The sequence below is a fragment of the Haliotis cracherodii genome, unplaced genomic scaffold, assembly GCF_022045235.1.
Source record: "Haliotis cracherodii isolate W230 unplaced genomic scaffold, xgHalCrac1.p SCAF_6, whole genome shotgun sequence".
NCBI classification, from domain to species: Eukaryota; Metazoa; Mollusca; class Gastropoda; order Lepetellida; family Haliotidae; genus Haliotis; species Haliotis cracherodii.
In genome coordinates this window covers 20,893,755-20,919,188 of record NW_027266319.1, presented here as the reverse complement: position 1 = coordinate 20,919,188, position 25,434 = coordinate 20,893,755, and the positions used below count along the sequence as shown (strand labels likewise).

Below are 25,434 nucleotides of genomic sequence, written 5' to 3'. Positions count from 1 at the left end.
TAATTTCGCCGTGATATTTCTGGAATATTGCTAAAGGCGGCGTAAAACCACACTCACTCCAATAGAGCAGAATCTAGGCCGAACATTGTGATGACAAAGTCAAGCCGTGAAACAGGTGTACCAGCTGCTTGTGTCGCTATCTCTTAGCACCACGTGGCATAAGTCGTATTTCCTGCTTTTATCGACAATAACAATGTATCACCACCATTACAGTCGAACTTCTGATTCACCCCAGACTTTGCTGATACAGCCTGCACACCCCAATCCCCAGGTAGAGATGCATAGAACCAACACCTTAAGTACATTCACTAATGAGGTAAAACCACCTTGACATTTCCGTGTTTGCGACGTGACTGCGTGTGTCCACGTAACGGCAATGCGTTCAGGCAGGAGCGGGCACTTTCTCACCTTTAATTTTTTCGCGATACGGAATCTGCATATTGCTGACAATCAAAACGAGACATGTTTGTTTCTGTTCATGTCGTATTCGTGTTGACATACATAGATTGATATGGGGATATTTTCTTATTAAGTGCCTGGTGTAGTGATAAGTATACTCCCTAGGGAGCTGAGAATGGTTGTTCAGTGCACACTGATCCAGTGACCGGGGTTATAATAGATCTCTGAGCATGCTCCTGTGTTGTGTGGAAATATGCGCAATATAGATGACCTATTATTGATATATCATCATCATCATCATCATCGTCGTCGTCGTCGTCATCATTATTATTGTTGTTGTCGTTGTTTTTTTAATATTATTATTATTATTATTATTATTATTATTATTATTATTATCACGATCATCATTGCCTGCCGCCGCTTCCAGTATGGCTAATTATTACATCTCGCATCCGACACCGTTTCCACTTTCGGGACTCTAAAATCTCCTCGTCATCTGATTAGTGACGCTCGTGAACGAAGTAACGAGATTCCCAGTGTCCATATCTACTATGTAGCGAAACCACAGTCCCCTCAGCACGGGCATGGTGTTGACAAACCAAGATACATGCGCATGGGTTTCTAGAACGCCTAAGGGGCGCAACTCTGCAGAGGTAACTGTGATCTGATATGAGGAATAATTGCATCCGTCATATAGACGCGAGAAAAGAATTTGCAAGGTGACCCTAACAAGGTATTTACCTCACATATTGCTAATCAATCACAGTAGTAACTGGGGGCACAGATGGCCCAGTAGTCTAAGGCCCCGCAATTCGCTGTGCAGAATTGTGTCCCTCGTGCACGCCAGAAACCTATGATCGTGTGTTCGAATCCATGTTCGCCTCGATTATGTTTGTAGGTTTGTCAGAACCATACCCGTGCTCGCGGGTTTCACCAAAGTGGTAAACGTCTGAGACCCGCATCAGTTCGGACTTTCCTCCCACATCAAGCTGCCACGCCGTGATATAACTGAAATACTGCCCAAAGCCGAGTTAAACCCAACTCACTAACTCTCTCAGAAGTAACTATAGTAATGTAGGCGATCCTTGTATTCAATGATTACAATCATCTTGTCCTTGGTAAACTTGAGAGTAACTTTATCGTGAAAGATTGCATACTGATGGCACTGATGTGTTGCAATGATGTAGTTTTGAGAACAAAAACGATTCAGGTTATCGATAACTGAACTTGAAGCATTTGTACTTTCAAAACTACATCATATCCAAGTATTGGCAGTGTGTTGAAAAGTTGATACCTCTTTGCCTATGCTACCCGGATGATCCTGTCGGAATACCAGCGTACATATACTCATTGCTGGAGGCTTAGGCTGTACCGACTGACTCGTAGAGGTCAGAACTTCTGCAGGTGAGAGCAAAGAACCGGGCGATACGGCAGATTTTATTTTGCTTCATACAGTAAAATAGTTTTTTTTCATAAATTCAATAAATTTTGGTTTCCATAACTCGGGTCGTTTGAGGCGGCCAAATTCCCTGTTTCCCAGATAAAAACAATGCAATAACCCTTCAATTTTAGAACAACACAAGAAAAAAAAGTCAGTTTATCATTTTTAACGGCAAGCAATAATAAATATTCTTCTTACTTCCCTTTACCGGAAGTTTTGTGCCACGTTAGCGCACTTCCGTCATTTTCAGAAGTTGGAGAAAATTTGTCGGCGTGTTTATGCTGGCGAAAACGAACACTATAAGAGAGTGGTACATTGTGAAATTGATAGTGGACTTGTTCAACTTGCAATTATGGTAGGTTTTTTGTTTGTGCTGAATATTCTGTTGTACATACTACTTTTATGGTCGACAAGTCGCTTAATCGTTGTTTCTGTACCGGCTGTTCAGTCAGTGATTTAATTGTGTACTAATTAATACCACGCGTCTGTTTACACAAGTTTACTGTATTTTTAAAACAGATTCCACTGAGTTTTCCTACCCTTCTCTGATCTGTTGTGAAAGAAATGGGCTCCATCATCTGTTTAGAAAAGCCCTTCTTTATTAATGAAATTAGAATATGATATGTGTGATATGTCATGTGTAGAGCTGAGTTGGTGCTGAAGATCAGTGTGTATACAATTAATGTGACACAATACTTGAGTTTGTCTTCTGTATTTTCTGTGTGGCTGAAGATAGTGAAGATCTGATCTATGAACTGGTATTATATGTTTGTCTTCTTTATTCCATTTTGACTTTTTGAGGCTGTTTTGACCCGCTCCCCCTGACAGCATATTCAGTTAATTTGTGCCTTGTTCATGTTGTTTGCCTCATGTCTAGATTTGTGGACAAGTTTACTCCTAGTAATCCGCTACAGACTGCATTTTGGGCCGATAATTATTTTGAACAAAACCATGACAACAGTTCACAGTGCATGAGCTTTACCATGTTTGCAGATGAATTTTCTTACTGATCCAAATTGTAATATTTCATGTAAATATAGATTGTGAAAGATTGCTTTTAATATGCAATTATAATTCACAATGTTCTACTCTTGTAAACATCATGAAGGATAAGGTTCAGTTCAGTATGGCTTTTGACAGAGCTGTGAAAATTGATGTCTGGGTACTCACTATTTGGACATTAAAAAACATGGTGTTTGGACATATTTTGATCTAAGCAATGTCATACAAGAACAAAAATCTGCCCTGTAAATGCTGTCAGATTGAGTTTTAAAGGCGTAGGCATGTTATCAATGTTATCGTCAATCACTGCACGTGTACAAAATGCAGTCGCGTGATGTTTTCAAAATTATCAGATTCATAAGTGACAGTTGTGATTTGAAAGGTTTATTTTACATTGTTTTGACTGCTGACAGATTATTTCATAGTTGCAAGATTACATGAACACAGGGTTGGAAGTTAAAACAGGAACCAAGTAGTGGAAGTTACAGAATTGACCTGTATACCCAGGTCGCCCTTCCTAGCCCCAGCTTCTGGACGGTGTGTGCAGAGTATGACCCATTAACAATGAGAGTGAATTAAGTATTGCTGAATACTGTGTTCATGTTAGCTTTTCTGTTTCAGGTGTCTGTCATCAACTCTATCGATACAGCTCATGAAGACATGATTGTAAGTTATTGTACATATCCAATGATAGACGTAGGCTGTGATTCTGCGATATTCTCTCATAGATAATGCATCAACATTAATTCAGTGCGATTGAAAATCGTGTACAATTCAATAATTTATCCGCATTGACACTCTTATATTCACCTACAAACATCGAAAAAGTCGTATTGCTTGAATAAAATTATCTACCAGGGATAATTCTAGGCCCACATTTTCAAATACATTGAGGCAATTTAACAATGTGTGGTATGCACCTCCCTCAGGAATATTTGAAATTTTCACATGAAGGGCCCATGTCAGAAACTTCCTTGAGTGAATGCTGATCTAATGTGCCTGAAAATGTCAATAAAAAACTTACTCGATAGTTTCTTCAATCGTCAAAAGGGGGCACGGATGGCCCAGTCGTCTAAGGTGCCGCGATTCGCTGTGCAGAGTTGCGTCCCTTGGGCACGCCAGAAACCTATGATTGTGGGTTTGAATCCCAGTTCGCTTCGATTATTTTTTTAGGCTTGTCAGCACCATACTCTTGCTTGTGGGTATCGCCGAAGTGGTAAACGTCTGAGACCTGCATCACTTCGGGCTTTCCTCCCACATTAAGCTGGCATGCCGTGATATAACTGGAATAATGTTAAAAGCGGCGTTAAACCCAACTCACTCAATCATCAAAAATTGTCATTAGAAACAGCAATTTGCATACTTGCAACACTGCATGCCATCTCTTACTGTGCATAACTGATTCCTATATCACTGCGTGGAGCTTTGCACTACATTTTTTTATACCTGATTGTCAAATCCTATTTGGTGATCAAAAAGTTTAGATCAATTTGGTAATAAATCCTGTTTCCTTTATTTCAGCATGATGCTCAGTTAGATTACTACGGCATCAGGCTAGCCACATGTTCATCAGACAGATCAATCAAAATATTTGATGTAAGGAATAATCAACAGACTTTAGTCTCGGACCTGCGAGGGTGAGTATACCACGCACACAGACGAACATAGATATATATATGAACCTGTATGACAACCTATGCTGGATGAAATGGATCATGTAGTCAGACTCAGTGTTATGTATGATGCCGTGTCATCACAACCCAACGGCGTGGATTGTCCCTCACAATGTCAGTCCAGACTCATGTCCCAACTGCGTAGGACTGCCTCCGTGGTCTAGTGGTAGAGCTTCCGCCTGGAGAGCGGAAGGTCCGGGGTTCGATTCCCGGCCACGTCATACCAAAAGACGTTTAAAGATGGTACTTGTTGTTACCCTGTCTATCGCTTGACGTTAAGGGGCTAAAACAAGGACTGGTCGGCTCGGAGTCAGTATTCTGTGTCTGAGTGGGGTATTCATGTTAAACTGCGGCATGGTATCTCAGTGAGCTAGCTCTGTAAATCGGCATCAGTCCGAACTAGTACAAGCAGCCACACACACACACACAGACACGTACATGCATGTCGCTATAAGTGCAATAATCTTGGACGTGACGTTAAACCCCATTTCACCTCACCCAATTGCGTAGATCGATGCTCAATATGTCAATCACTGGATTGTCTGGACCAGACTCAATTATGTTAAACAACAAGCAAGTTGTGTCATATTGACACTTATCAAACCATGGTTACCACAAAACTGTTTACGTGAACGATCTGCTGCTTTAGATGGAGGTTATTTCCCCTTGTTCCCTTCTCCCTTGAGGTTGTCGTAAAAGGCGACTAATGGGATCAGGTGATCAGGCTCGCTGACTTGGTGGATGCATGTCATCATATCCCAATTGTGTGGATCGAAGTTCATGATGTCAATCACTGGATTGTCTGGTCCAGACACGATTATTTACAGACCGCCGTCATATAGCTGGAATATTGCTGAGTGCGGTATTAAACAACACACAAACATACAAACCCTTGAGGTAGCCTGTTTTGTATGGGGGGCATGGGTGGCCCAGTCGTCTAAGGCGCCGCGATTCGCTGTGCAGAGTTGCGTCCCTTGGGCACGCCAGAAACCTATGATTGTGGGTTCGAATCCAAGTTTGCCCCCATTATGTTTCTAGGTTTGTCAGCACCATACCCGTGCTCGTGGGTTTCACCGAAGTGGTAAACGTCTGAGACCTGCATCACTTCGGGCTTTCCTCCCACATTAAGCTGACACACTGCGATATAACTGGAATAATGTTAAAAGCGGCGTTAAACCCAACTCACTCACCCACTCACTGTTTTGTATGTTGCTCCTGTTTCAACCTTCTTGTATATGAAGCCTCTGTGTTGCAGACATGAAGGGCCGGTGTGGCAGGTGGCATGGGCGCACCCCATGTTCGGCAACCTCCTCGCCAGCTGTGGCTATGACCGGAAGGTCATCATCTGGAAGGAGACCAGTGGCACGTGGGGCAAGCTGTACGAATACACCAACCACGACTCGTCAGGTCAGCCACCTTCTTGGTTTTTGTCATGATCATGACTTGGACTCCCATTTTCTGTGACTCTTCTTTGAACTAACATAACTGAGTGCATGAGGGGCACACTGTTGGTCTAAAACTCCACACAAGTTGTCTGCTTCAGCTGCACCAGGATCCTCTGATTGTGGTTTTGAATTACAATTTAATTAGATTTTCTCTGACCTTGATACATGTAGGTTTCATCAAAATGGCCAACACATGAAATGTTTATCTTTTGATCTTTCCACCCACACAAACACGATGAAGCTGACAAGCCATGGTTTTACTGAAATAGTGTGCAAAGCCCATCGCCTTAAAATCTGATGTTAGTTCTCGCTACCGCTGAACAAATATCTAGGGACTTCCCTTTACGGGTCACACCTGAAGGACCTTTTGTCCGACCAATCAGATCATCACTGGAAAGTGACAGTTAAATCGTGTTTTGTAATGCTCATTCATATGTACATTATCCTTACTTAGTATCCCAACCTCTAAATGCCTCTCAAAGAAGGTAAATACAAAGTCTGCAATAGATCATGCCTCATGTAAGTGTGGGATGGGATGTTGCAGCATGCCATTTGTCAGCCATCGCCTTCACTGATGAATAATAGGTTTCCTGGGTTGATGTTTCAGTTAACTCCGTGTGTTTTGCTCCCCACGAGTTCGGCCTGATGTTGGTGTGTGGCAGCTCCGATGGGTCCATCTCGGTCATCTCCAGCACAGGTAACTAGGTCATGTCAGCCAGTGTGATAGCAGAGGTCCATCCCAGATGTCGTCATCTTGTTGGTCAGACTAGGATGAGGGAGACAAGGTAGACCGTCCGTGTCAGTATTTCCGAGGTTGATTTGAGAGAGACAAGATAGACTGTCTGCGTCAGTATTTCCGAGGTTAATTTGAGAGAGACAAGATAGACCGTCTGCGTCAGTATTTCCGAGGTTGATTTGTTATATCACCATGGTATGGTGGGTAGCCTAGTGGTTAAAGCTTTCGCTCGTCACACCGAAGACCCGGGCTCGATTCCCCACATGGGTACAATGTGTGAAACCTATTTCTGGTGTCCCCCGAATATATCTAATATCTCACTAAGTGTTAGACCTATCATGTAAGATAAAATATGCTGCAGTTTTTACGTACTGATGTTGTAATCTTCATTAAATGACATACATTTGTCATGTAAAGTCAAACCTAGCTATGTTCGTACAGCTGGTGTGATATCATGGGGGAGATAAGTAGTCAGAAACAACATTCAAATTACCTCCCTTGCAGTTAGGTTCAATGTGTTAAGCAAGGAGTAACTGTTCTTGACTGACAAAGAACATTTTTATCTTTCTTGGTGGAACAAGAAACTGTTTCAATGATAGATTTGGAAATTATTGCTTGGCAAATGTGATACCCCAATGTTTGCTTCCCATCCACCATGTTTGTCTTGGTTAACTTTGGTGTAACTGAAGCGAGGTATTCTGTTTCAAATACAAAATACTACCAGCGTTTGTGGAAGCAGAAGATGGAGTGTGGTGCAATGATTGAGCAATGAATTCATCTGTATTTATGGCACTATCATGATTTTAAAAAATCCCTTTCAGGTGACGGCGCTTGGGACTCGAAGAAAATCAATAATGCACATACGGTAAGTTATTTATGTTGATGTTCAGTCCTCGCTATCATGTTCTGTTATTTTCACATAATGCAAGTTCTCATCTTAAAAAACCTGCTGCAGTTCAAAGCTGCTTCTATTTGGCATGTGTTGTTGTTACCATGACAATAAAACAAACATTTTGGAAATGAATTTTGACGTCTATGTCATGAGTTCATTTCAGTGTCTTCTACATGCATTACATCTGCTTAGACCTGTAAAGATCTAGAATAGAAAAGTTCAGCAGCCCATGCTTGCCATTGGGTGGTCGGGATCGGGTGGTCAGGCTCACTGAATTGGTTGATGCATGTCATTGATCCCAATTACGTGGACTGATGCTCATGATGTCATTCACTGGATTGGCCCAGAATTGATAAGTTACAGACAGCCGTCATTTAGCTGGAATATTGCCAAGTGCGGCGTTAAACAACAAACAAACAACAAAAACATCTGCTTGATAGAAGAATCAAGTAATAACTCTTCACAGTAAACTATCAGTTCGATCAAAAGTTTGTTCTGCCATGGTCAAAGTTGTCCGATGTTTACAGAGTACTTTAGTTACAAACTGATATGGTCCTTCAGGACTTGTTCACTCACTGAAATCAGGGACTGAAACAATCCCTGTCATGTGATATATGGAAAGTGGAAAGTTAATGCTGTTGTGTCCAGTTGCTTGTGTATTTTACTGTGATATCTGTACACTACTGTTATTTATGTGCATTTCTACTTAGATTGGCTGTAATGCTGTGAGTTGGGCTCCGGCCACAGCCCCCAATGCATTGTTTGAGCAAGGAGCTCGTCAACAAGCGGTGAAGAGATTTGTATCTGGGGGATGTGACAACCTGGTCAAGTTGTGGAGGTGAGGAGGACTGAATTCTGGAAGTTCTGGTTCTGTAGGGGTTAAAAAATCTCATAGCTTGATGAAATCGTATGTGGAATTAGTTTGATGAAATTATATGTGGAATTAGTTTGATGAAATCGTATGTGGAATTAGTTTGATGAAATCGTATGTGGAATCAGTTTGATGAAATCGTATGTAGAACCTGCTTGATGAAATCGTATGTGGAACTTGCTTGATGAAATTGTATGTGGAATTATTTTGATGAAATCGTATGTGGAATTATTTTGATGAAATCGTATGTGGAATTATTTTGATGAAATCGTATGTGGAACTTGCTTGATGAAATCGTATGTGGAACTACCTCGATGAAATGGTATGTGGAACTAGTTTGATGAAATCGTATGTGGAACTGATCGTCAGGACGCACTAACTCAACATTATTAAACACCACCACAATAAGAATACCACTATGGACACCATGAAAAAACCTCTGCCACGCTTTGACTGGTAATGTCCTAGTTGTTATGGTAACTAGGAGGGGTGGTGCTGTCACTGTCGACCACTTGTTTGCCTGGCACAGACCTAGTTATGACAGGCTGCTGTGTTGTATGTTGACTACTTGTGATTGCATCGTTCAATCCCTCAAATCAATTAAGAAGCTCCTTGCCATTTTTAATTGAAAATAAGTTAACTGGTTTGTTACTAAATAACTATGATATTATCAACGCAGGTTTTGAAATTAGGGGTGGAGGGTCCTTGATGTTTTCTCCTACAGCATGTGAATTTAGGAATTCCCTCAATCATTAACTTTTAACATTGGACAAGGGATCCTTGACTTTCATGCTCAATTTTGAACTCTCTTCTTGTTATTCACTGAGTTAGTTGTATTTGTCTTCCATCACTGTAGTCGAAACTCCAGGTTACGTATTTTGTATTTACATTTTTGTGTGGCAGAGAGGAAGATGGCCAGTGGGTAGAAGACCAGAAGCTGGAGGCCCATAGTGACTGGGTCCGGGACGTGGCTTGGGCGCCATCTATAGGCCTCCCCAAGAGCATCATAGCATCGTGTTCACAGGTAGGTGTTGCTAGGCCCCCCTTAGAGCATCATAGCATTGCGTTCACAGGTAGGTGTTGCTAGACCTCCCTAAGAGCATCATAGCATTGTGTTCACGGGTAGGTGTTGCTAGGCCTCTCTGAGAGCATCATAGCATCATATTCACAGGCAGGTGTTGCTAGACCTCCCCAAGAGCATCATAGCATTGCGTTCACGGGTAGGTGTTGCTAGGCCTCCCTAAGACTAAGAGCATCATAGCATTGCATTCACGGGTAGGTGTTGCTAGGCCTCCCTAAGAGCATCATGGCATTGCATTCACGGATAGGTGTTGCTAGGGCTCAAGAGCATCATAGCATCGTGTTCACAGGCAGGTGTTGCTAGGCCTCCCCAAGAGCATCATAGTGTGTTCATAGCTCAACAAAACTAGGCCACCCAAAGATATCTTGTTTATGTTGAGCAGTGCTTCAATATGTTCAGGGATAGAAATTACCTGGTAGCACTGATCACTGTTCATGCCAGTAGACTTTCAAGGTTTGTATTGTTACCACTGCTAATGTTCTCGTGGTGGCGGGATGTGTGGTCCTGTGGTCCAAGGTGCTGCAGTTCACTTGACTTTGCAATTCGGGAGGTCAGTTTGAATTAGGATAGAAATATATCTGTCTGTCTGTCTCATCAAAGGGGTGGTCGGGTAGCCTAGTGGTTAAAGCGTTCGCTCGTCACGCCGAAGACCCGGGTTCGATTCCCGACATGGGTACAATGTGTGAAGCCCATTTCTGGTGTCCCCCACCGTGATATTGCTGGAATATTGCTAAAAGCGGCGTAAAACCAAACTCACTCGCTCACTCACTCACTCACTGTCTCATCTAAGATGTGGCAACTAACAGTTAGAATTTGTGTGATCCCTTGACCCTGCCCATTATTGTTCTGTTCTGTTCCAGGATTGTCGTGTGCTGATCTGGACGAATGACGGCACCAGCAACACATGGACATCGAAGATCTTGCACAAGTTTAACGACGTTGTCTGGCACGTCAGTTGGTCCACAACTGGGAACATCCTCGCCGTCTCAGGAGGAGATAACAAAGTAGGTCCCAACTTTTAGTCAATAACATGCTATGATTCTGTTTTGTTTGTGTATGCCAGAACGATTCCTCACTATGGCACAAGGAGCGGTGGGGTAGTCTAGTCGTTAAAGTGTTTGCTTGTCAAGTTGAAGACTTGGGTTGATTCCCCACATGGGTACATTTTGTGAAGCTCATTTCTGTTGTCTCATGCCATGATATTGCTGGGAAGTTTGCTAAAAGTGGCGTAAAACCATACTCACTCACTCACTCACGCACTGTATCACAAAACAACAGTGAATCATTTCCCTGCATGGGTACAATGGGTTTTGTACTTACTCTGCTGTCCCCCGTTGTGATATTACTGGAATATTATTATTAAAGGGGCGATATTCTGCATGAACTTATTCAATCTTGGTGATTACATATCTGCTTGAGAAAGACCACGAGGTACAATATGATGGTACCCGTGAAGATCTGGGTCAAAATTGGTCTTCGATATCACATTCATGTCATAACATCGGATGGTCAGGCTCGCTGACCATGCTGACTTGTTTGATGCATGTCATCATATGACAATTGTGTAGATCGATGATCATGATGTCAGTCACTGGATTGTCTGGTCCAAGCTCAATTATTTACAGACTGCCGTCATTTAGCTGGAATATTGCTGATTGCAGGGTTAAACAAACAAAAAGAACCAACACAATGATGGAGTACTAACCGTGTGTCTTTCACTCACTCACTCACTCACTGTTTGTCTTGTTGCAGGTGAGTTTATGGAAAGAGTCACTGGAGGGCGAGTGGGTGTGTATCAGTGATGTCAACCAAGGTCAAGGCCAGATAGGCGATGGTCAACGACCTTCATCGGGCTAGATTTTTGTGATCATGTGACTTGTGTGTTTGTGGACAGTGGTGCTCTATGACGAGAATTCGCTCATCATCCTTCTCGACTGGAGACTGTCAGACTTTCATTTCACATAAAATTGTCGGTTTCTGTTGCTGGTGGATGAAGACGTGGATGAATGCAACTGGAACTCAGTTGGTCTTTACATAAGATACCAAACAACTTCATGAACTCATCATGTGATATTAATTGATTGCGAATTGAAATGACCCTCAGACTGAAAGCAGTTGATCTGGAAACTGGACAAAAATATGTAAACAGTTTATTTCCCCATGTTGTGACACCATGAATGTATGTTGCTAATTTGGTGTGGTACACTAGTTCCAAAATTAAAATAAAGCCACACTCCAGGATTTTTCAAAAACTATTTGTTTTAGCCTAAAAAAATTGGTTTCCATGGAAACGTTTCTCTTATAACAATTTATCTGCCAGGTTGTCTGTAGGTTGAACCTGTTGGATCATCAGGAGAATGTTACACTGATGCTGTCAGTGTTTGTATATAATCTGAATAAATAGTTGTAGTGTCAGATGGTTGTTCTGTCTTCATTAGGGCAGTGGTTGAAGTGGTCGCATGTTACACCTAATATCAGGGTTTGAGGCTCCACATGGATACATTGTGTGAATACTTTCATGATGCCATAAAAGGCGACTCAGCTTGTCATAAGAGGCGACTAACGGGATCAGGTGGTCAGGCTCGCTGACTTGGTTGATACATGTCTTCGTATTCCAATTGCATGATACGATGCTCATGATGTCAATCGTTGGATTTTCTGGTCCAGACTCGATTACTTTCAGATTGCCGTCATTTAGCTGGAATGTTGCTGAGTGCAGCGTTAAACAACAAACAACCAAAGAAACAAACACAACTTTTCTTGGTGTTCCTGACAAGATCTGGGAGGTATGTTGTCATGACAACATAGACTCTTACTCTCTCACTGTGTTTGACAATGCTGGTACTCTCAGGAAATGACAATTATTTTGGAAACCTCATTGATCTGATGACGTGCAACAAAATGGGGTCATAGCCGGAAGCTGAACTTGTTGGAAAACACATTGTCATTCAAGAATAAAATCTTTAGTTCTTGTTGGGATTGTTTGGGATTTTTTAAATTTTTATTTTTATGCTCCCGGCATATAATGCGGGGGGATATAGCGATCAGCCAGTCTGTCTGTCTGTCAATAATCATTTCCTTTTCAGGCTATTTAGGAATTTTATTAATTTTTATTTTTTTAACCTTTCCATGTCAACAAGTTGGACTTAGGTTCTATAGGGTAGAGTTCGTTTCCGGAGCATAACTCAAAACCCATTCAAAACTTTCTAACAAAACTTTGCATGTCTATCAGACTCATGCTGAACTGGTGCCTTTTGCTATTTAGGAATTGTATAAATTTTTATTTCTTACGTTTCCATGGCAACAAGTTGCATTTAAGTTATAATATAGAGTTGGTTCACGTATGGAGTAAAACAAATAAACTGTGAAACATTTCCTTGCCAAACATTGCATGTCTATATATATATACTGAACTGGTGCCATTTGATATTAAGGAAATTAATAAGTTTTAGAAATGTTTATTTTAGAATTTCCATTGCAGCTTTTTTGACATGGGCTAAGAGAAATGTTGGGTAACTTACCTGGTTTGGGACCATAACGTATTAAAATGGGAGGGGGATATAGATGACTTTGTGACTATACGCTTGTTTAGTTATTGTTTCTTGTAATTTGTCATTTGTTTGCATAAAAAAACAACAGAATACAGAATTGCACATTTACTTGTGGTTACTTTACAGACAGCTGCCGGGGGGATACGTCATCTTTCTGATGACTCTTGTTTCAATATCAGTGTGGCACCTCATCCCTTTAGATCAAAACAAGACCAGTCATCAAGATTCCCATTTTGCATTTGTCAGTTGATTTGCTGGCCTCATTTATAAATTGGGAAAAAACATGCACAATTTGGTAGACTCAAAAAGTGCCACAGCACTTGACAAGGGAGACCTTGACCTTCTTTTCAAGGTCATGAAAAGCAATTTACAAAGTAGCCATGTGTTAACAAGATAATTCGTGATTTTCATTCAAATGCTAAGCAAACCTGTGTGGATTCTGGGTAAGAATATTGGTCGCCATCAACCTATTCATGTCATAGAGGCAACTAAGGGGATCCGGTGGTCGGACTCGGTAACATATCATATCCAAATTGCATGGATTGATGCTCATGATGTCAGTAACTAGATTGTCTGGTCAATACTCAATTATTTACTGTCATTTAGCTGGAATATTGCAGAGTGCAGACAATGAATTTTTATACTGTTATACCAAGGTTCCGTCCGTCCGTCTGAAAACTTTGTCTGCGCGATTTCTCTTAAAACTATTCAGGGGATTCATCTCAAACTTAGTACATATAATCTGTGTCATATGTAGGGGTGCAGTCAAAAGAAAAAAATTATATAATAATATATAATATGTAACATTGAAAGGTCATGTGGGAAAATTTACAGGTTCCACGGTGGGGTAGCGTAGTGGTTAAAGTGTTTGCTCGTCACGCTGAAGACCCGGGTTTGATTCCCGCTCATGGGTCCAATGTGTGAAGCCCATTTCTGGTGTTCCCCACCGTGATATTGCTGGAATATTGCTAAAAGCGGCGTAAAACCATACTCACTCCACTTATTTACAGTGACCTTTGACTTTGACTTAGTTTTCAAGGTCTTGTGTGTCCCGCCTTTGAATGTATGGCCTCCCTTTCTCAAGAAGCAACCTGAAGGTTTCCCTCTTCATTCATAGATAGTTGACACAGGCATGAGAACCCTTTCTATCCAATTCTTGGAGAAAGTAGGCACTAAGCTGGTGCCTCCTCTGCAGCCACTCCTGGTACCAGTCCTTGCCTACCGCCACCTTCTCAACATGACAGCAATATTCCAGCTATATGACAACAGCCCATGAAACATTTAGCCTGGACCAGACAGACCATTGATTGACATCTTGTCAGCTCTTAGGACAAGGTAGCTGGGGACCAACTCTATCCTGCCCTATCAAACAAGTGCATTGTAGAAACAGACACAACAACTGGTTTCGACTGTGGAATGCTATTTATTTAATCTGCAAGTTGAAAACAAGTTATTGCACATTAGGTATAGTTAGTTTGCATATTGATAAATAGTGAACAGGAAGTAAATGAACTCAACAATAAGCATGCCTTGAGAAGGGAAAGTGTAGGGTTCTGAATGTGTAGCTACTGGGGGTGGCATCGTTTGAGCGGGGTTACTGTCTAAATCACATCGCTGCCTAGTACCAGCACCAAGACTCTTCCCCCCCATCAGTGGAGTCCCTGGAGTGTCCAGACGAAGAGCCCTGGCTACCTAGTAACAGAACCAAGGCTCTCATCCATCAGTGTGGAGTCCCTGGAAAGACCAGTCGAAGAGCCCTGGCTACCTAATATCTACATGTAACATACAGGATGACACAGAGAAAGACAAGATATCGTAGCGTGAAGTATTGAGTTACACTATACTGTGCATGACACATCACCTACATTACTATTCCTATATAGTCTCAAGACTACTAGAAGTTTAGAAAATAGAATAATTTCAAACTGTGTGTTGAGAGGTACCAAACCTATAGAAACTCTTGTTCAGAAATTGACTAGATAACATGGTACATGTTTGATGTTTTTTTCTCCAAAAGTTCTCTCATACTGACAGATCATGGCCAACATGATCATATATAAACAAAACATCGAGCATTTTGATATTTGTTTGGTCTTTGATTAGTCAACGAACCAATAATCACACAAAAGATAATTCAGAGCAGAGAGTAGAATAGACACAGATCCCAGTTCCACATCAGGTTCATGTTTAATTTGAGCAACCGATTTCTTTCATACGTTAAAAAAATAAACACAAAGAATAGAGTAAAATTAATATTGATACAAAGGTCAACCAAACGAAAAAATAAAGTCATAAATGTTATGGAAATAACTGTTATATCTTTCAAATTTACAAGGAAGTATTTTCCTGTCTAAGACTCACTGCATAAGGCAATGCTAAGTGGTGACTGATCTCCTCTTCCCCATCGGTATACCGTACATAAATATTGAGATGTAGTACACAGATCTGAATAATGCAATATATTAGAAAATGTATGCATAATATACAAATATATTCAGCCATAGTCAAACTTTCAAACACAATAGTGTCAATACATAAACATTTCTGTAACTAGTAAAATCCTAGATATTTTTTATATTTGTATACTTATCCTGCATTACTCCTTAATGCATATTACTGCTTGTTCTTGACAGAGAAAAGTGTTGTGTGAAGGTCTTTGCTTGAAGAAGTTGTTCCAACTAGCTGAGAGGCCAACCCTATCACGCAGCTCCCACCTGACAAAAGGAAGTGATGTCACAGATCCTTACATTACTATGGAGTCCGGGCATCGTGGGGAGGTAGATCTGCGATGGGTGGGTCCCTTTAGACGCAGTAATGCAGGATAAGTATACAAATATAAAAAAAGGATTTTACTCAATTTTTTACTTATCCTGCATTACTCCTTAATGCATCTTTATCGGACGGAACCGGAGGCGGGCATACCTTCAGATGTGGACTTTCATCTTGTATTTCCAGACTGTTCCCTAGCCAACCCTAGGCTGTGTGGTCGTCTTCGGGTGACCATTCCATGTATGGGAACCTCCAATTCCCTCAGCCTGCCCTCGGCTGTGTGGTCGGCATCAGGTGACCACTCCATGTATGGAAAACTGCGCAGCCAGACAATAACTCTCGGTTAGGTCGAGACTGGAGTACCGAGCTGTATGTAAGTGGGGTATGAACCTTCTAGTCCAGGGCTTACGCCAGGGGAGGTCGAAAGGCTGGCTCTGGACTTGGAGTCGAGGTCAGTGACGTGTAGTAGAGGAGCCTGTTGGGCACTACTAACAGACCAAGTTGTGCGTGCCTAGCACATCCTCCAATGCGACATCTCGCATATGGTGACTGGCGACGAATGTGTTTGATCGCCAGAACACCTCTCCATGATGGCAAGTAGAGCTCAGTAGCTGTTTAGCCATGGTGGAGGCGATCGCCTGGGTCTCATGTGGGTTGTTGGAGCCTGGGGGTCCAATCCTGTGGCCTCGTAGGCCTGGAGAATAAAGGCTCGGGATTTAAATCACTCGCCGATCTTCTGGAACTGCCCTTGAGTTTACACTTGTGACGCAGATGGAGCATGAACTCGGCCAGGATTTGAGGCGATGCAGATGTGGGTTCTTGTTGCTTGCCCCTGCAAAAGCTCTCGGAGGATTGCCACTAATCATTACAGAGGCTCCTGGTGGTTGGGCGATGTGCCTTCTTAATGGCCCCAGCTGCTCTGGCCGAGTAGCCTTTGGCGTTCAGTGCCAATCTGGAAATGGCAGTGGGTTGGGCCGTAGGCGGGGTGCCTGTTGGGCGCCATGCGTCTGCCCAGTGGACTGGATAGGCGTTGTTAAGATAGATGTAGTAGTGGTCATCAGGGAGCTCTGAGTAGAGACTGAGACCATGGGGCCCGACATCATGGTAGTAATGAAGGTCGGGGAGTTGTCGTCCGAGATATCAGATCTGGTTGTGGGCGAATACTTGGATAAGTCAGACATCTGGCACCGCTGTTTTCCTGGCCTGTTGCGTTCTCCGTTTCCTGGACCTATGAAGGTACCGTCTGAAAGCTGTGGGGAAAGCGGAGACAGTCTGTACATCTATGACCCTGGGGACATGTAGATGTACAATTAAGGCACAGGGGGTGGGGATCCCACGCTGACATATTACACCGGCACTTTGAGCATGTTAGCATGATATCTGCAATGAAGCAGTGTAAAATCACAATGCCTCCCCTCCCGATTATGTATGCTATAATTTGTTAATCCCACTGCGTGGGTTTATGAAACAAATATCATGACAAACGTAAGACAACATACAAAACGAAGACAAAATACTTGCGAGGGTATGCCAATGGAGGGGTACAAAGCAAGAAGAGAAGCAAGCCAGTTAATAACTGGCCAAATATTCAAGATGGCTACTTGAAACAACAAGACACCTGGGTTTACCATTGCTTTCTTTCTTAAGAAAACGCCAGCAGGTGTACAAAAGTTATGCACATGTTAAAACATACAATGTTTTTCAAGTTACAAACCGTGTGCACAACACAAGCACAAACGAAAATTAACTCAAGAAGCAAAACACGTAAGGGTTTGAACAAGTTTATGCTACAGATCAAAAACGGGTCTTCTTTCAGCAAGTGACAAGAGTAATGTGAGGATCCGTGACGTCACGTGGGAGCTGCATGATAGGGTTGGCCTCTCAGCTAGTTGGAACAACTTCTTCAAGCAAAGACCTTCACACAGCTCTTTTCTCTGTCAAGAACAAGCAGTAATATGCATTAAGGAGTAATGCAGGATAAGTAAAAAATATAAAAAATACAAAAATAATCACAAACCATTGAAAGAATAATACTTAATAATAAAACTGGATTTCTCGAAAACACAATAAACTTGTATAAAAAATCTACAATTATCCAACAGAAACAATGAGACAGTTGGGACGAGTTAGAGCGACAGTATCTCATCTATAAACCGAACAACGGCTGGACACAAGGTCTAATGGTTTGACGACTCACTACCTTGTAATTGTCTGAACTAAACACTGTACTGAATAGCTGGTTAACATAGCCTTAAACTACAATCGCAGTTGTCAATAAGATTGCATGGCTACAATAAATTGTAACAATATTGGATAAATATCCAGAAATATTACAAATCTATAACAGTACAATAGGCTATTGAGTTATACTGATTAACAAGTCAATATGCACCAACAAGGTCTTCATAGAGAAGTTTGAAGAGATATATGGGTAAGTAAATAATTTGTTACTGGGATAGTATATTTGTGGGTATACTAACGAGTCCCCTACCAAGAGCAACGCGTCCCGAGATTCTGGCTCTACTATATACAAAGACTTGAGTCTACACTGATGGTCGGGTGGTGACTATCTACACTATGTCATTACACTAGGAAATATACAATAATCTACAAATCTTACATAAGTTACATATCATATCTAGGGGCAACATGGTAACAGTAACAGGTGAATGCCTCCAGCTTTGCTAGCTAATCCGGAAGAACCTACCATATTCGCCATATTAAGCGCCCCGCCTCAATTATCACCCCCTGACCAACATCCAGACCCAAATGCAAGTAATGTTATAAGGGCCATGTACAAAGCCCAATGTTAACATGAGTCCATATTTTCTTGTGTATAATACACACTTTTTACAGCAAATACATCTGTGTAGAAAGGAGTGCATATTATACATGGAGACATTGAGCTTGGACTTTCTAATGCCCACGTGAACACAATACCGCCGACATGTTAACACCGGAAATAGTAACAAACTCGTGAATGGTGTTAATAAACGCTTCGTTTGTCAATTAAGCACCTGGGATGCTTAATATAGCGAATATGGTATACAGCATTGATGATGTGTGAATATCTAGAATTTCTACCTGACTATTCTCTTCACAGACATATATCAAGAAAATTGTATGAGTTACTCTCTGAATATCTGACAGCCTAACTGCTGTGAGTGAGCCCATGGAGTAATTATACATAAGACTTTCAGCAGCAGCATCACTCATGGATGACCATTAACTCCATCAATTTTCACCATTATGATGATGCATTTCTAAAGTCTTTGATATTTTTATTAGACATTAGAAGTTATCACATTATGTAAATACTTAGTAATTTATGCTAACGGGATGGCTCATCACGGGAATATCAGAAACATAATTGATGAAGACTGAACTATCTGCTTCTCTTCAGGATCAAATCAGGCTCCTCTTGTTCCAGGTGCAACTTAGGTATGGATTTAATCAATGCATATTACACTTGTCCAAACTAATTCAATAAACTAAGACTAAAAATGGTTTGCAGTCGAGAACATCACACTAAAAACTGTTCCCAGTAAAGAAACTAAAAGTAAACACGGTTACCAGTCAAGAAACTAAGATGGTTCCAAGTCTAGAAGCTGAGACAGTTCCCAGTCAAGAAACTAAGATGGTTCCAAGTCTAGAAGTTGAGACAGTTTCCAGTCAAGAAACTCAGATGGTTCCCAGTCTAGAAGCTGATACAGATCCCAGTCAAGAAACTAAGATGGTTCCAAGTCTAGGAGCTGAGACAGATCCAAGTCAAGAAACTAAGATGGTTCCAAGTCTAGAAGCTGAGACAGATCCCAGTCAAGAAACTCAGATGGTTCCCAGTCTAGAAGCTGAGACAGATCCCAGTCAAGAAACTCAGATGGTTCCCAGTCTAGAAGCTGAGACGTATCCCAGTCAAGAAACTAAGACGGTCCCCAGTCTAGAAGCTGAGACAGTTTCCAGACAAGAAACTAAGACGTATCCCAGTCAAGAAACTAAATGGATCCCAGTCAAGAAACTAAGAAGGTTCCTTGTTTTCCAGGTGTTGCTCATTTTCCACTGGATTTGTGACAGATCTGACAGGCGTGGACATGAAGGGGGCCTATGATCTGTGAGGATGGAATTAGATGCCAATGTGTTAGACATGCAGGTCAAAGTGTGTTGGGCAGAAAAGCAAGAAGCAATGCCTTAAAGGTACATCACCAGTTTGAAGACGGTTGGGTAGACATACACCATACTCACTGACTCCAGATACGACATACAAGCTTTATCAACACATGAAACAGAACAAGTAATAGGGATGGATAACATCGGATTCATACTAATGTCTATGACAACTTGATAAATGTATGTATTTTACCATTGGGGAACAATAATGTGGGAGCAGTATGCACAGTGGCTGTGACAGAGTCAGGGAGTGAGGGAGTTGGGTTTAATGCCAATTTGAACAGTATTGTTAGTAATATTGTGGTGTGGCAGCTTTAGGTGGGGGGAAAACCCAAAGTGATGCAGGTCTGAGATGATTTCCACTTTGGTGAAGCATAGGTATGGTGCTGACAAATGTCTGCGATACTTGCAATACAGCGCCAACATGTCAACTGACAGGACAAGGCACATTCTGCCTCCACTAGGCACCATGAGGCAGGTGGTGTCTCTGTACCTACTTGCATGTTAGGTCTCACTTGTTATATTTCATGGCTTATTGTGTTTTTGCTTACATATAAGACTTCACTTCACATTCATGGGAAACATTGTATGTTTGTCACAGACAGGATATTTTGCAATCACTGCTTCAAAACAAAGATGTAAGAGGGATGGTGATGGTGATGTGGGAGGGAGTTTAGAGGGCTGGTGATGTGGGAGGGAGGTTAGAGGGCTGGTGATGTGGGAGGGAGGTTAGAGGGCTGGCGATGGAGGGAGTTTAGAGGGCTGGTGATGTGGGAAGGAGTTTAGAGGGCTGGAGATGTGGGAGGGAGTTTAGAGGGCTGGTGATAAGGGTGGGAGGTTAGAGGGCTGGAGATGTGGGATTTAAGAGGGCTGGTGATGTGAGAGGGAGGTTAGAGGGCTGGAGATGTGGGAGGGAGTTTAGAGGGCTGGTGATGTGGGAGGGAGGTTAGAGGGCTGGAGATGGAGGGAGTTTAGAGGGCTGGTGATAAGGAAGGGAGTTTAGAGGGCTGGTGATGTGGGAGGGAGGTTAGAGGGCTGGAGATGTGGGATTTAAGAGGGCTGGTGATGTGAGAGGGAGGTTAGAAGGCTGGTGATGTGGGAGGGAGTTTAGAGGGCTGGAGATGTGGGAGGGAGGTTAGAGGGCTGGTGATGGAGGGAGGTTAGAGGGCTGGTGATGGAAGGAGTTTTGAGGGCTGGAGATGTGGGATTTAAGAGAGCTGGAGATGTGGGAGGGAGTTTAGAGGGCTGGAGATGTGGGAGTTTAGAGGGCTGGAGATGTGGGAGCGAGTTTAGAGGGCTGGTAATGAGGGAGGGACTTTAGAGGGCTGGTGATGTGCCTTTAACTAACTATACCTAGGCTAATGAGCGAGCGCCAGGTGACTACAACAGGTAGGGCTACCAGCACTGGGCGTGACATCAGTCAACAACACATGGTTCAGACAGTTCAACAAACATTTCGTACTGCATAACTCATCATCTACAATACTAAAGTGGTTGCATATTTTAAATGAATACTCTTTAATAACCAGTGTAAACCTATGCACAGTTTAACACAACATAATATCAGTTGTTCCCATTGATATCTCTGGCAAAAAGAAAACAAGTACAAAACTCAAATTAATAACTATCCCCACAAACCAGAGCATTTCAAGTAAACAACATACCGGGGTAATGTCTCACCTTTCACAAATCAAACACAAAACACTTTATTTCTCATACGTGTGGTTGCTACTTCTTCAGTTTGCACATAATGTACACCATATTGTTTCACTGAAACCCTGTGGGATGAGGGTTTTCTCTAGAATAATCTACCGAGCAGGTGCTTGCTCTTCATGCAACCACATTATCAAGTATAAATAACTGTTTCTATTTACAAAAAAGACTTTCCACTCAATCTCTATAGAATAAATAATGTAAATTGTACAATTGACAACTGTATAAGGTTATCACGAAGGAACAGAAAATATTGCACAATTCTCACAATCATTGAAAATCTTGAAACTTTAGAAGATAAAATTTTCAGTAAATCAACATAGTGTATTGAATCCTGAGGCAACAACCTTGTGTTAACATGACACCACTAGTACCTCACAATGTCAACACTCACCATCTTGTTGGATACAGGATAGCACACTTGAGGATACCACAGTACTCTTTATTTCCTGATTCCCTTAGGTAATGAATATATACTAGGAGTAATGTCCAGAAACATTAATGAATGGAATGATTTAGAAGATATTCACATCATGGAATTACACTTATCTTGTAGCAAATGTTTAAGAGGGTGCCAAGTTTTATTTTCGTGTTTATCATTGCTGATTAGGATTTCAACTTATAACTCAAACAGATACACAATGTTTTATTTCTTTCACTACAAATCCTAATTGCAAAAACATACTTTATTAAAAAATCCACACACTCAACAATACAGAGTTTTCTCCCTTTAAAAAGGTGCCATGTATGTAACGAGTGTGTATGGTTTTAGCATTATTCCCATGTTGGGAACAAAGACTGGACTATCCCACAGATTTTCTGTGTGAAGAAAAATTTGCAATAATGCTAAAAGGTTCTTTCGAAAGATTTTCTGAAGTTATACGGTTTCAGCAAACACAGGGCTGTCCATAAACCTGAAAACTATAGCCCCGCAAGGAGTGTGGTCCAGGGTGCATGTCGACAGAGGTGTCATGGAGAACTACTAGCTTGTACAATAGAAGAATTTAGGGATCACATGTATCACATTTTCACTCAAGAACACACAAAACACAACAAGTTTAAGGTTTAACCTCAGTTGACAAGGAACTATCATAAAACAGTCAACAAAACATCATAAAAATGCATGGCATGTAACAAAACATTTTCCCAAACAAAGTTGTATATCACTTGGAATGATTATGTTCTATGTAACAACGGAATGGATGCTGGTGCAGTCCGACCCAACTGCGGCGGGAGTAGATCCACACACATCATTACAACTCACGACACAGGAATTCAGGTACAAAACTGTCCTAGAAAGGCCTACAATTCACTTCAGTATACACACATAATCAGTGAAACTATTAAAAAATGACTCTACCAACACAATTGTCTTAAGATGGTAAACAGTTTGTCAATATTACAAATATGTATCTGCGTTCTTCTTGACGGCTAACTGTGTGACTCTTAATGCCTAACTGTGTGACTCTTAATGCCTAACTGTGCGACTCTTAAGCCTAACTGTGTGACTCTTAATGCCTAACTGTGTGACTCTTAATGCCTAACTGTGTGAATCTTAATGCCAAACTGCATGACTTTAAATTCCTAACAGTGAGACTCTCTTTTATGTGCCACTTGCGTGATGAATGACTATATTACTGTGTGAAGAAGGCATTTTGTTCTTAAGCTCTTACCTAGATTCTGAATAACTGAGTCTTCACACAGGTTCTGCTGTACATGATGACCAGTTGATATCTATGGGAATATCAGTACCCTTTCAATGATGTGGTGGCAACACTGCATTTCCAGCCCAATGTAAGGTAGCTGACTTCTAATGAGTGACTTTAACTGTGGTGTAGCCTGAAGGAGCTAGTCTAACATGGACAAGACAGCTGATGGAACGCTTTCGCTAAACATTGGATGGAACACTATGACTAAATAGCCAATGGAATGCTTTGCCTTACTAACAGCTGATGGAACGTTATGGCTTAACAGCTGATGGAACACTATGGCTTAACAGCTGATGGAACATTATGGCTTAAAGGTAGATGGAATGTTATGACAATACATTGTAATATGAAAAGTTGACATTTTTAACAGCCTTGTTCTAACACAATGAGATTTGATACACTTGTGACTTGACGATAATCTACTGAGTGAGATCATATTCCACACACCTTCAGAAGAAAGCACTCAATGGATTGGATTAATGTTATGTGTTTGAGGAGATGATAGCAATTTTGACTACATTAATGCTGAGAGCCGTTAGCATGGTCTGACTAATAGCAAGGACGAATCTACTGCATGACTTTCTTCATCCACCTATTGGACCTTTGTGGCTTGGTCTGTCCAACACTGTGGTGAAGGATGTGTCTGCAGACAGTGCTGGCTGGTGAACATGTCTGCAGACACTCCGTCTCAGTTCTCCTTGTCCATACTGACACATTGCAATAAACTGACACCATATTATCTTTAAGGACAACTTTGTCCATGTCATGGGACACTGCCCAGCCTGACTGTCAGGCGGACCCAAGATCAGAGACCGGCAGCTCTACCATCATGGCGACCAGTCGCACTCATCGGTGTCTAGTCTGACTCATCTCCGCTGTCGTTGTGCACCTTCCCCAGGAATGTTGTGCGACTGCTGCTTTCTGATTGTGTCACCGATTGGGTGGCCTCCTCAACCTATACAATAAAATACACAGTCAACAACCTTGATAAAAAATCTAGCTGTCTGATTATAGTATTAATAAATTTGTTACAAGTTATGTTGTCGCAGTCAGCAATATTACAATCTATCACGACAAAATGTAAATCATCAAGTGTGGACCAGGGACCCATTTGGCACAGAATCCCCATAGGGAGACAAGTATGGACTGCCTGAGGCCTGTTCTGATACAGAATCCCCACAGGGAGACAAGTGTGGGCTACTGGAGTCCTGTTCTGACACAGAATCTCCACAGGGAGACAAGCATGGACTGCCTGAGGCCTGTTCTGACACAGAATCCCCATTGGGAGACAAGCATGGACTACTGGAGGCCTGTTCTGACACAGAATCTCCACAGGGAGACAAGCATGGACTACTGGAGGCCTGTTCTGACACAGAATTCCCATTGGGAGAAAAGCATGGACTACTGGAGGCCTGTTCTGATACAGAATCCCCACAGGGAGACAAGCATGGACTACTGGAGGCCTGTTCTGACACAGAATCTCCACAGGGAGACAAGCATGGACTGCCTGAGGCCTGTTCTGACACAGAATCCCCATTGGGAGACAAGCATGGACTACTGGAGGCCTGTTCTGACACAGAATCTCCACAGGGAGACAAGCATGGACTACTGGAGGCCTGTTCTGACACAGAATTCCCATTGGGAGAAAAGCATGGGCTACTGGAGGCCTGTTCTGACACAGAATCCCCATTGGGAGACAAGCATGGACTGCTGGAGGCCTGTTCTGACACAGAATCCCCATTGGGAGACAAGCATGGACTGCTGGAGGCCTGTTCTGACACAGAATCCCCATTGGGAGACAAGCATGGACTACTGGAGGCCTGTTCTGACACAGAATCTCCACAGGGAGACAAGCATGGAGTGCTGGAGGCCTGTTCTGACACACAATCTCCACAGGGAGACAAGCATGGAGTGCTGGAGGCCTGTTCTGACACAGAATCCCCATTGGGAGACAAGCATGGACTACTGGAGGCCTGTTCTGACACAGA

General features: G+C 42.1%; 3 protein-coding genes across 3 annotated transcripts in view; 2 read left to right on the top strand and 1 right to left on the bottom strand.

The window, feature by feature from the left end:
- Window positions 1-2,064: 2,064 nt before the first annotated feature.
- Window positions 2,065-11,955, top strand: LOC139444964 (protein SEC13 homolog). The gene is made up of 10 exons (XM_071225994.1): window positions 2,065-2,195; window positions 3,464-3,508; window positions 4,364-4,479; window positions 5,771-5,922; window positions 6,568-6,657; window positions 7,518-7,561; window positions 8,299-8,426; window positions 9,363-9,483; window positions 10,401-10,544; window positions 11,293-11,955. Exons 1-10 carry the CDS (start codon window positions 2,193-2,195, stop codon window positions 11,395-11,397), a joined length of 948 nt encoding a protein of 315 aa, XP_071082095.1. The 5' UTR covers window positions 2,065-2,192; the 3' UTR covers window positions 11,398-11,955.
- A 5,843-nt stretch (window positions 11,956-17,798) lies between these two features.
- LOC139445747 (calcium-dependent secretion activator 1-like) overlaps window positions 17,799-25,434 on the bottom strand; it is a 114,511-nt gene continuing 106,875 nt past the window's right edge. The window contains 1 exon segment of the mRNA XM_071226951.1: window positions 17,799-24,401. Within this exon segment, the coding sequence (XP_071083052.1) occupies window positions 24,303-24,401 (99 nt within the window). The 3' untranslated portion in view covers window positions 17,799-24,302.
- LOC139446305 (S-antigen protein-like) lies at window positions 19,450-19,965 on the top strand. The gene has a single exon (XM_071227654.1). It carries the CDS (start codon window positions 19,450-19,452, stop codon window positions 19,963-19,965), a length of 516 nt encoding a protein of 171 aa, XP_071083755.1.